Source organism: Mytilus edulis, chromosome 9 (genome assembly GCF_963676685.1).
Source record: "Mytilus edulis chromosome 9, xbMytEdul2.2, whole genome shotgun sequence".
Classification (NCBI taxonomy): Eukaryota; Metazoa; Mollusca; class Bivalvia; order Mytilida; family Mytilidae; genus Mytilus; species Mytilus edulis.
In genome coordinates this window covers 48,506,455-48,518,676 of record NC_092352.1, presented here as the reverse complement: position 1 = coordinate 48,518,676, position 12,222 = coordinate 48,506,455, and the positions used below count along the sequence as shown (strand labels likewise).

The 12,222-nt window shown below is 31.8% G+C and overlaps 1 protein-coding gene across 1 annotated transcript in view; it reads left to right on the top strand.

Moving 5' to 3' along the window:
• Positions 1 to 12,222, top strand: part of LOC139489734 (sushi, von Willebrand factor type A, EGF and pentraxin domain-containing protein 1-like) — a 23,821-nt gene extending 11,599 nt beyond the window's left edge. Inside the window, exons 16-28 of the mRNA XM_071276492.1 lie at positions 539 to 734; positions 1,197 to 1,366; positions 2,927 to 3,109; positions 3,655 to 3,885; positions 4,188 to 4,358; positions 5,423 to 5,626; positions 6,062 to 6,322; positions 6,493 to 6,675; positions 7,250 to 7,405; positions 7,814 to 7,846; positions 9,872 to 9,956; positions 11,227 to 11,319; positions 11,824 to 12,222. Coding sequence (XP_071132593.1) covers positions 539 to 734; positions 1,197 to 1,366; positions 2,927 to 3,109; positions 3,655 to 3,885; positions 4,188 to 4,358; positions 5,423 to 5,626; positions 6,062 to 6,322; positions 6,493 to 6,675; positions 7,250 to 7,405; positions 7,814 to 7,846; positions 9,872 to 9,956; positions 11,227 to 11,319; positions 11,824 to 12,052 — 2,195 coding nt within the window. The 3' untranslated portion in view covers positions 12,053 to 12,222. The remainder of the gene's footprint in view (positions 1 to 538; positions 735 to 1,196; positions 1,367 to 2,926; positions 3,110 to 3,654; positions 3,886 to 4,187; positions 4,359 to 5,422; positions 5,627 to 6,061; positions 6,323 to 6,492; positions 6,676 to 7,249; positions 7,406 to 7,813; positions 7,847 to 9,871; positions 9,957 to 11,226; positions 11,320 to 11,823) is intronic.

The following is a 12,222-nucleotide window of genomic DNA, read 5'->3' as shown; positions in this document are numbered from 1 at the left end:
GGTATATATCTCCAAATGGATACGATATTCTCGTGCTTGCATTTCCTATCATGATTTTCTTGAAAGAGTGTCGCTGCTCACAAGGAAGCTTTTAAACCAAGAGTTCCAAATGGTGAGGTTGAAATGATCCCTTCGTAAATTTTACGGACGCCATCACGAGTAGGTTAACCGTTATGGAATAACCGTTTCACAAATGATATTGGATATGTTCCATGCGTCGTAAATACAATCTCCTTCCCTTTCATGAATGTGACCTACCGAATTAGACTATTTACCGGATTTGTTATTACATAAGATATAAGCAACACGATGGGTGCCACATGTGGAGCAGGATCTGCTTACCCTTCCGGAGCACCTGCGATCACTCCTAGTTTTGATAGGATTCGTGTTGCTTATTCTTTAGTTTTCTATGTTGTGTCATGTGTACTATTGCTTGTCTGTTTGTCTGTTTTTTTTTTCATTTTTAGTCAAGGCATTGTCAGTTTATTTTCCATTTATGAGTTTGACTGTCCCTTTAATGATGTTTTTTTCTCTTCAGATTATGATGTTGTTTTTCCAAACAGCACAGAACCTGCTTACACAGAGCTGCAAGTTACCGGTATTTCACTTCAAACACCATTTGTGGTGACTTTTCATATACATTGTCATACTGTATGTCGTGGAACGTTTTTTAGTATGATTTCCTCTGCATCTGACCACATCGAAATGACTTCTAGTTTATTAACTATCAACACGTAAGTCTTTTATGTCGAAGGTATGCTTTAAGTGTGTTGTAGTATATAAAATGTAAAATGTATCGAATAAAGAAACGTAGACAAAAGAATATTAAAAAACTACCGCAATAGGATTAATCCAAAATTAACAATAAACGAAACACAAACAATCAAACAAAAACAACAACAACAACAACAATAACAACAACAACAACAACAACAACAACAACAACAACAACAAAACCTAACCAAATATTTTTTTAGCACAAAACTAAAGCTAGCTGGTAAAGGAATCCTGTGCAAAACATAGGTTATATTTGGGATACGGAAATTTTACTATATTTCGTAGTAACATGCAGCCCATGTTTAATTGTCAATTAAACAAAAGCGGAAATGCGTGAATCATGTGCACTGCACATTGGTGAATGATATATTTCAAACGCAAAAGTTTTTATGTGTGTTTGTTTTTCTCTATTGTAACAGAAACACGTATGGTGCTTTTGAGAATCTCGACTTTTCAAAGAAATGGTTTCACATTGCATTACATATTGGTAAAAATGAGAGTTCTACATTTGTGGATGGAGAAATGCATAAAAAATATGCAAACAACATAGATTTTTCTACAGATGTTGACTTAAATATTACTTTAGGAGGTAGGTCTAATATTTTCGGTATATGTTAGTCTAACTATTGTTTGAAATTTTGTGTCAAACAATTACACAGAATGTCAGCAAATAATCTGACTTTAGATTAGTTCAATCATTCTATAATAATTGTTTTAGTCAAGAAACTTTGAATCGGACATAATTATAAAGAATACTAAATAAGGCAAAGTCTGTTTTAGCATTACTGGTTTATGTATTAAAATATGATATCAAGAAACATTTTATAATAAAATTGAGAATGGAAATGGGGAATGTGCCAAAGAGACAACAACCCGACCATAGAAAAAAACAACAGCAGAAGGTCACCAACAGGTCTTCAATGTAGCGAGAAATTCCCGCACCCGGAGGCGTCCTTCAGCTGGCCGAATATAAGCATTTTATTTATCTTAATTACCAGTCATAGCTAATTATTTGCCAATGAAGTGAGTAAATAGACAGACAGGTTGATAAAAATTTAAGACAAATAATGAACAATTTACATATATAATACAACCTTAAAATATCATGAAGGCCAAACTACAGTCTCTTTGAATCTTCTATCACCAGTTAGATATTTAAATGCTTAGCCATATCATTTTTCTTTGCATGATTGATATTTTTGAAGGACAAAGTTAGTATCAATTGCATTGCTATACGACTATTATGAGTTGTGAATAAGTAAAAAACATTGTCATTTCGGGGCTTTTTACATGTATAGCTTAATATGCGGTATGGGCTTTGTTCATTATTGAAGGCCGTACGGTCACCTATAATTGTTAATTTCTGTGTCATTTTGGTCTCTTGTAGAGAGTTGTCTCATTGGTAATCATAGTTATCAAATGTACCAGGATTATAATTTAGTACGCCAGACGCGCGTTTCGTCTACATAATACTCATCAGTGACGCTCATATCAAAATATTTATAAAGCCAAACATGTACAAAGTTGAAGAGCATTGAGGATCCAAAATTACAAAAAGTTGTGTCAAATTTGTCTAAGGTAATCTATGCCTGGGATAAGAAATTCCTTAGTTTTTCGAAAAATTCAAAGTTTTGTTAACAGGAAATTTATAAAAATGACCACATTATTGATATTCCTGTCAACACCGAAGTGTTGACTACTGGGCTGGTGATACCCTCGGGGACGAAACGTCCACCAGCAGTGGCATCTACCCAGTGGTGTAAATAGTTATTAAATGTACCAGGAATATAATTTAGTACGCCAGACGCGCGTTTCGTCTACATAAGACTCATCAGTGACGCTCATATCAAAATATTTATAAAGCCAAACATGTACAAAGTTGAAGAGCATTGAGGATCCAAAATTACAAAAAGTTGTGCCAAATTTGGCTAAGGTAATCTATGCCTGGGATAAGAAATTCCTTAGTTTTTCGAAAAATTCAAAGTTTTGTTAACAGGAAATTCATAAAAATGACCACATTTTAATTAATGTTATATCATCAAAGATACCAAGATAGAAATTGTTTAATGTGCCAGACGTTCAAATAATTTAGAGCTTGAAATGTATATGATTCAACTGCAAACTAGTAGTGGATATGTTTCTTCTTCAGGAGATGACTTTACTGGGGCTATTTCACAGTTTAGCATAGTTTCCCAGCAAGGGTATATGAAGTATGACCATTGGTATTCGAAATGTGAAAGTGAAGGTGTGCCTTCTGGGTTTGTCAATTGGAATGAGTTTGCTTATAGCAGTCTTATAAATGGCTATATTAACATCCCCTCCAAATGTGATGGCAAGTATATACATAATGTATTTGTTTAGTGTTGTTTAGTATTTTAGTTATTGCAACAATTTGAAAGATACTTTAGAATAATCGAAAATGATTTGAGCACTGCCATATTTTAAGAATGAATTATTGAAGTGGAACCAAGTTTAGTCAAGGCACAAAGGATATATAACACAAATTCATACAGAGTTAATATAGATTTAAGTTGTTTTTCCCTCTGATTTTGAAATTTCTATAAACTCATATGTAAACTAGCGAAATATATATATACATATCATGCATATGATAATAATGATTCTCTTGATTCAAACGTTTTTAATTTTTAATAATCTACTGATAAAGGAATTTAAGTATTCTAGCCAAAGGTCTGTAGCTCCTTCCGGGTATTCCAGCCCCCCCCCCAAAAAAAAAACCCAACCAAACCCTGTCATAACTATGGAATACTAGTAGTGATGAAAAGGGTATTTGTTCTTGCTGTAGGAGGAGTAATGTTTCCTTCTAAACCTGTCTTTGAATTTATTTAAGTCATTAATTTCGTTTCTGTTTAACAGACTATGATGAGTGTCAGATGAATCCTTGTGTGAATGGAAGCTGCACCGACGAACTCGGAGGATATACTTGTTCTTGTGATATTGGGTTTAAGGGCAGTAACTGTGATATAAATATTGATGACTGTGTTGCACATGCCTGTCAAAATAATGCAACATGTATAGATGAGGTCAATGCTTACTCGTGTTCATGTGACTATGAGTATACAGGAGAGCTATGTGAAATTGCAATGGGTATGTACTTTTCGGAACCATCATTTTCAATTAATCTTATCCATAATTCTTTAGAGCGGGATAATGAAATGGTAGCATAGTTTTTTTTCACCAGTTCGCTCACCATTTTGTCTTCAACATCATACAAATAGCAACGTATCAATCTATATCATTTGCTTTCATTTATGATCTGTAATGTAACATTGTATAGCGTAATACTATGTAATGACATGTGGATATGCATAATTGCTTCAATAGTAGGAATGTATCGTTTTGATCAGCGACATTCATTATTTTGCCTTTATTCTTTCTTATTATTTTAGTTGACGGTAGTTGGTCTGACTGGGATAACTGGACAGAATGTTCTGTAAGTTGTGGTAACGGAACAATCCAACGTCGACGGGCATGCGCAGATCCACTCCCAGATAATGGAGGAAAACTTTGTGAAGGATCAGATACAGAAATTGAAATATGCAGCTTAGAACCTTGCCGAGGTTATCAAGTTATTTATATTTCAGAATTGTCAGTAACTCGTAAACTTTAATTGGATTTTATGCTTAACTTGCATATTTATATTGTTAATAGCTACAAAAAGTACCAGGATTATAATTTAGTACGTCGGTTAAACTGTTATATATGTTTTGAAGTAGACTATTCACAAAAAAAGCCCAAAAATGAGATGGTTTGCAACTTTGCCAGATAAAGAAAGTAAAGAAAGAGGTGGGATTCCCATCTTATTTGAATAATCTGAGCTATATATGCAGCATTTAATATGTTTGATGGGACACTCAATATACAAAGACAAACATACATTAACGGCGTCCCAATACTGTTTTTGTGAACAAAAATTCCATTACAATCGTCCGAAGTAGTACCAGAAGTGTAATGTCCTAATCTGTATTTATCAAATGAAAACAACAGTAGTTTAATGCTTTTTAAAATTCATAAATCGATTAAGAGGAAACGAATCCGGGTAACAAACCATAACCGAGGGAGGAACTTCAAATATAAAAGGAACACAACAGAACAACAGAAACACTGAAGTGCAACAACAAAAACCGCCAATGTAACATACATAGGAACAAACCATTTGATAACAACTGCCGTATTCCTGACTTGGTACAGAACATTTTAACAAAATTAACCAAAAAAAAAATGAAAGGTTTGATGAACCCGGTTTTATAAAAAAAACAAACCTCGCTCTTAATAGTCATTGTGTTTTAAATACCGCTGCAGTGACAACGGTACATGACAGAAATAGAGTACAAATAAATGCAAGAACACTCCAGACAACATAAATAAAAAAAATACACTTCGACATGTTTCGACATGTTTACCACAGAATAACAACGAACACTTAAAATGAATTTACGGGATTGAGTTGTAAAGGTGTTATTTGATGAATTTTATAACAATTTCAAGAATATTGATATAAAAATTAGAATACTTATAGTCTATTATTACTTTTGGATGACAAGGGTGATGTCCTATTTATTAATTAACATTTCAAAGGACTTATCAAAGGCAAAGTTTCTTAATTTTCTTAATGTTTTTATAGAATGTACAGAGCTGAGTGAACCGAGTAACTCCACCTTGTCATGTGTTAACAACAGCAACACAATAACATGTGTGCTGAAGTGCAACGAAGGATTTGACTATGACCATGATGTGAAGGACAAATATGTTTGCGGAAATGAAACATATTACTACTGGGACTTTCAGACGGATAATAACCCGTATGGTCGACTACCTTATTGTACAGGTAATCCTTGAAGAAAATAATAAGTCATATATGTCATGACATAATAGCATTGCATGTATATTTTTGGTCGAACAAACGATTATGTAAACATGATACTTTCACCGACATTTTGATAAACATGACACATACATACAGACCTTAGCTAGTATTCGTCATCGGCTAAAACATGTTAAATGTCCATAAAAATTGAATTGTAGTGATATTTAAAGTATGGTGCTCTATGATTTCTGGTCTTCTCATCCAACCGTGATACCGTTCAGTATGAGGTTAAAGTTTTTGACGTATAAGGTTTATAACATGTTGTTGTCCTATCAACTTTGAACTTTGTACAAATAAAATATTGTGGGAACTTTAGAAGAAAAAAATATGCCAAATAATGAGATAGAATAATAAACGTATTTGTTAACTTAAATAACTTTTTATATTTTATTTCAGCGGTTGTTCCAACTTTCAAGATGCACGTTGACCATACAGCGTATTATGACTTGGACGGCTGTGATGCGCTATCCACTACTGATATCGAAAACAAGATAACTGCTAGAATTGAGTCTGCTACAAAGCAACTTACATGTGTGACGTCAAACATATGTACAATGTCAAACAATGAAGTTATAAATTGCGATGTTTCAAGGAGGAAAAGAGACACTAGCACTTTTGTTGGTTTTACTGTGAAATTAACATGTGATACCACTACACGTTAGTCAATTATTATCAGTAGCCTAACAAACATTACAAATCATAAAAAAAATATTATCTACAGAAAAAGTTTCATCTTCAAGACATCAATAATTTTCATTAAATATAAAAACAAAATTAAGTACGTAGGACAAATTCTGATTATTGATAGATTCAAATTTCAACTTCAGATGGAACAGATACCTGCTTTTTTGGATTAGAAGACGCTGTAACAGAATTTGAACAATTGGAAAATGGAAATGAGTTAGATCTACCACACAATAGTATTATATATAAAATTGTACAGAATAGTTCTGTATCAGACAGCAGTTTAAATTGTCCATCCGAAACAATTCCTGTTATTGCTTATTGCGGTAAGAATTTTCCATAGCAATTTTCAAAAAAAAAGAAAGAAACCCGATCACATTTTGATCAATTATTTTTGCATTATGTGTATGCATAAGTTTTAAAAGTATAGATATATTAACAGACACATGTAATATACTTCAGTCTTCAGTATATTCTCATTGGTAATCATACCTTATATCTTTTTTATTGCTCAACAAAAAAGACCAATGAATTGATAATTCTCCTAATCTTTTCTGCGCTTACCATTAAAACAGAAATTATTTAACTATAAGAATAATAAAGGTATTACCTATTGCTGGTTTTGTCCAGAAAAAAATAATCATGTACAGTGTTGGAAACTTGTACATTCTTGATAGCTTAGTCAGCACAAAAAAAAAACTTTCATAGTATATCAAATAATATGTTTGAAAGAAGGTAGGTGCATACTTACACAGTACAATGTTGCCATTGTCTACATACCTTATGTTTTACTGAGCTGTTACTCTTTTGTTTCCTTCATTTTTATATTAAAATTCATTTTTGGAAAGATGCTATATTTAGATTTTTCTCAAGTTTGTATTGTATTGCTTTTCATTTTAGTTCCATGTAGCATCGGTCATTACTATTCCAACGAAGAATGTCTATCGTGTGCTAAAGGAACATATCAAGATCAAACAGGCCAAACGTTATGTTTTTCATGTCCTAAGGGAATGACAACAGAAGGAACGGATTCTGTTTCTATTGATGACTGTAATGGTATGTTTTATAGACAAAATATGAATGAATGAAAATTTAGTATTTATTTTTCTCAGGGGTTAAGAAATATTTTACAACTTTCGATTATATTTTTTTTCGTATTGATATATCTGTCTTTTAAAAGTTTCTCTTCATCTGCTTAGGAAATACTTCAAGTACTTTTGCAACTAAAGTGAATACAGTTAATCTGTTTGTTGATAGAAAATAAAGGTAAAAATAATGCTATTGAACCGATAAGAAACATTGAGAGTGGAAACATAAGTATAAAAGTGTTTATGTGTCGTGGAATGAGAGTTATTTATAGCATTTTATACTTACTGTTATCTATGATATGCCAATATTTGAAATAATATTTTATCATATTTTTTTTGCATTAAAAATATAAAACCTTATTATTTTATACTTTAGTACCGACACCAATAGCTAGTGAGGAAAATAAATGTAAGTATTTTCAGTTATATGGCTTTATTTTGGGCACAATTGTTTAAATTGAAAAAGTCCAAACAAACAAAAGTTCTTGTGGGAGTTTTTATGCAAAGGATGTAAGTATCAATCAGCGCGTGTAAATTATTTTCAGTGGGCTTGTTGGTTTGAATTTTAAAGATTAACAGTCGACAATAAGATTAAAACAGTTATCAAGCGTTTACTTTTCTACATTGGCTACATGTATAGGGGGAGGGTTTAGATCTCATAAACATATTTTACCCCGCCGCAATTTTGCGCCTGTCCCAAGTCAGGAGTCTCTGGTCTTTGTTAGTCTTGTAAGATTTTTAATTTTAGTTTCTTGTGTATATTATGAGTTTAGTATGACTTCCATTATCACTGTACTGGTATACATATTTTTTAAGGGGCCAGCTGAAGGACGCCTACGGGTGCGGGAGTTTCTCGCTACATTGAAGACCCATTGGTGGCCTTCAGCTGTTGTCTGCTCTATGGTCAGGTTGGTTTATTCCTTGAATGCCAACATCCTTTGATCTACGGACAATTTACCTGTAAAATTATGTTGGCGTTCAAGGAATAGGTGCCAGTAGTTATCCCAACAAAAGTGCATGCTTATCAAAACAATCATACTAATTAAACCGATAGGTAAATACAGGTAGCTAAATCTAGTTCATGTTTGTTAAGTTGTTAAAAATCATATTTTCTGCTCCTGCTTGAACAAATATGGATTCTCTTAAAATGAAACTTTCAAAAGTGTTGCATCACAAAGTCAATATGTGCATATCGTCAGGACTTTAAGGAATTCCAGTTTGCACAAATTCTACAATAGCCTCTTTGGACTTTGAAGGATCCTACCATATTACTGATTAAATTTCTTGAAACTTTGTATCTCGTGTTAGATTACTATTTTGTTTACTTCCGTTTGTTCAGGATATTTTTCTTGGTTATACTATTAAATCCCTTTTTTTCATTGCAAGTGATTCGTAAAATAACATTGTTTAGTTGTTTGTCATGTTCGCAACTCATCTGAATTCTTTTGACCATATTTTATGAATTTTCTTGAAACTTTTGTAGAGTTTCCAGCTTAGAAGTTATCAAATTAACTTTATTATTTTTTAAATTTAATTAATTGTACAACTGAAAATTCATATAGTTTATATTAACTAATAAAATATTTAAATTGATATGGAACTTAACAAATCTCTTATATCCTTAATTTAGTTTGAAATAATTGTATTAAACTAAAATTTCATTAAATTTTTTAATATTTCTTATGTTATTAACATATTCATTCCAAACATATTTTTTTGATAAAAAGTAAACAAACGTTTTAATATTCTATATTTCTTTAAAATTCATTATAATTTTACCCCTAAAATCTACTATTTTTCCTTTATGAGAAAGTGATAAAATGTTGCATTTCTATAAAGTTCATTAATTATTTTTAACAGTTAAATACTTATAAAAACACCTATTGTTATAATATCAACATCTATTGAAATATTTTTGTTGGCATTCAAGGAATAGGTAACATATAAAATGTTGGCTTTCGAGGAAGACACCGTCGGGTTGTTGTCGCTTTGACACATTTCCCATTTCCTTTCTCAATTTTATTTGGTAGAAAACGAAGTTCCTTTTACTAGAAATATCCAGTTTAAAATCTAGGATGTGTATTCGCTTGCTGAAAGAAAAACCAATTATATAGATAAGGGCATATAATGTCTATATTATGTTTACAGTTCACATCTATTGGTTAGTCCCTTTAAATTAAACAAAACTACAATTTTAAAAATGAGATTTTCTTTCTACAAATGTTTATCACCTTAGAGTAAGTGTATACATTGAATTGATAAGTTTTTGATTTTTTTAAATTAAGTTCAATTAACCAAGTTTTTTTTTATTAAATTAACACGATAAAAAATATCAGATCTTGGAACAAATATAAGAACGATATATATACAATGTAGCAATGTTTTAAAGTAAAACTATATATAATTTAAAGAATATTTTGTTATTTTATTTCAGTACCCATCATTTTGGCAGTGTGTATCAGTATCTCAATCTTAGTCATTATGGTGATTGTCATTGTGGTAATTTGTAGACAAAATGGGTATGCTGCATAAATTAGTGTTTTTGTACAGACTGAGTGTTCCTAGGAAAAGATTAAAAATCAAGCTTCTATTCTCTATTCTAAGTTAAGACATTATGTCGTTGATAGCCAATCTCAATTGCATTTATAGAGACTTAAGTCTATCTTTCGGAACTATTGTTGAGACACAATATTTATTAAGATTGCAACATTTTCAAAAACAGTTCAGATTATTCAAATACTATTATTCGTTTACCTATTCATAATTTATTGATCAATTTAACATTTCTAGTTTTCCAAACAATTGACCTAAATAAAGGGTATTGTTGTGCACAAGGAATAAAATTGAGAATGGAAAGGGGAAAGTGTCGAAGAGACATCTACCCGACCAAAGAGCAGAAAACAGCCAAAATAGCACTAATGCGTCTTCAACACAGCAGGAAAATCAAGCGCAAGTAGGCGGTCTTCAGCTGGCTCGTAAACAAAACAATGTACTAGTTCAGTGAAAAAGAACGTCACAATACACTCCGAAACATGTATATGAATTAAAATTAAAAAACCCATAAAAAATAATAATGGCAAGATACTCAGGACTTGGGACAGGTGCAAAAATGCGACAGGAATAAAATGTTATGTTAGTTCTCAAACCACCATCTTATACATATAAGAAATGTAGAATCAACAAACATACAGCAATACGTAAAAGTAAATTTCAGTTACAACAAAGTCCGAGTCTGATATTAGAATGGATAACAAAAGAAATTACGCAAAATGACAATAAAACATAAATTCACAAATGACAACTTTCAGTGCCTGACATTCCAGCTTCAGGTCTCAATAAAACAGATTGAAGATTATTTCTTTGCAATATGATGATCAAGTATAATCCGTCCCGTGAGGGATTCAATATCCTCCCTTCATAAAATATACGCAAAACACATAAACTGTATCATGCCAACAACTGGTGTTAGAATAAATGTGTTCTTTTCCGATGCAAATCGGTTTACACCAGTTTTTACCAGTTAAAAGAAAAATTCAACTTGATCAAAGTTTAAACATATACCACCCATCTGATAATTTAACTTTCATCAGCTGAGCATACTAGTCAAACAGTTCGTCCTTTTTAAATCTAAATGCTGTATATAAGTTAAAAGTAGGAAATCTCACACGTCAACAGTTCAGGTGAAAGCAACGTTATTTAGAGCTTTAGAAGTATACATTAGAACGAAATATCGACCACAGAATTGCTTGTCTACTAACGTTTCAAGTATGATACATTTTCTATTTCTAGAATTTTCAAAAAGAGATTTGAACAGAATAAAAACAAAAAACTGAAAGGTAGCTGTGATAAAGTTGGAAAGCCACGAATCAATCCAAACGCAATGTAAGTATTAATTCCAATATGAACATGAACTCATCATTGATACGAGGCTTAAAATTGTGTACATCAGAAACGCGTTGTGTTTCCAAAAGACGCATCTGTGACGGTCGAAAAAAAAGAAGTTTTAAGGACAAAATAAATCACGAAATTAAATAGCTTCAAGTAAACTAAAGGGTTCCGCGAAATACAGATAGTGTTCTATATGCTTTGGATATGACGATATATTCAAAGTTTAGTTGACAGTAAATAATTTTATAACTAAAATCATATCAACTCAGAAGTGTTGATTACCGGGCTGGTGTAGCATTTGGGGAGGAAACCTCCTCCTGCAGTACTATTGACCCTGTGGTTAGAAAGTCCAAACATTAATTTATTTTGATTAATATTAATGAAAATAAGATACATCCCTTTTTTCATAGACGAGCATGACTTTGTATATGATTTGACGTATTGCATTATTCAAAGTAGTATTCCGTTTTAAAGTGTTTTTTTTATTTTTCATTTTAGAACAAGTATTCAAAGTAGCACCTTTAGTAACGATGGATTTGAATTCGACACAATTACATTAGGAATCAGTTCTCCTCCTCCCGTTAGCTGTTCTTTTTCTCAAGCAAATCCGAAGCACGGCGAAGCAAAACAGATTTCAAATCTTTCAGAGGATGATGATAGGCGGCCAAATTCACCGAGAGAATGTTGGACACCAGAATCTGTGAATGGCATTGAAGTTGATTGTTGATAATAAAAAGATATTACATCGACTTATATCATATGACAGTAATTCGTCTAAACTTTTCATATACGAATAGTTCTTATTTTTGTGGCTGGGAATCATTCAACATTTATGTTACATGTTTTTGCATTCAAATAGTAAATAAAATGTTCAATCTAGACTATAATTGTCACTTT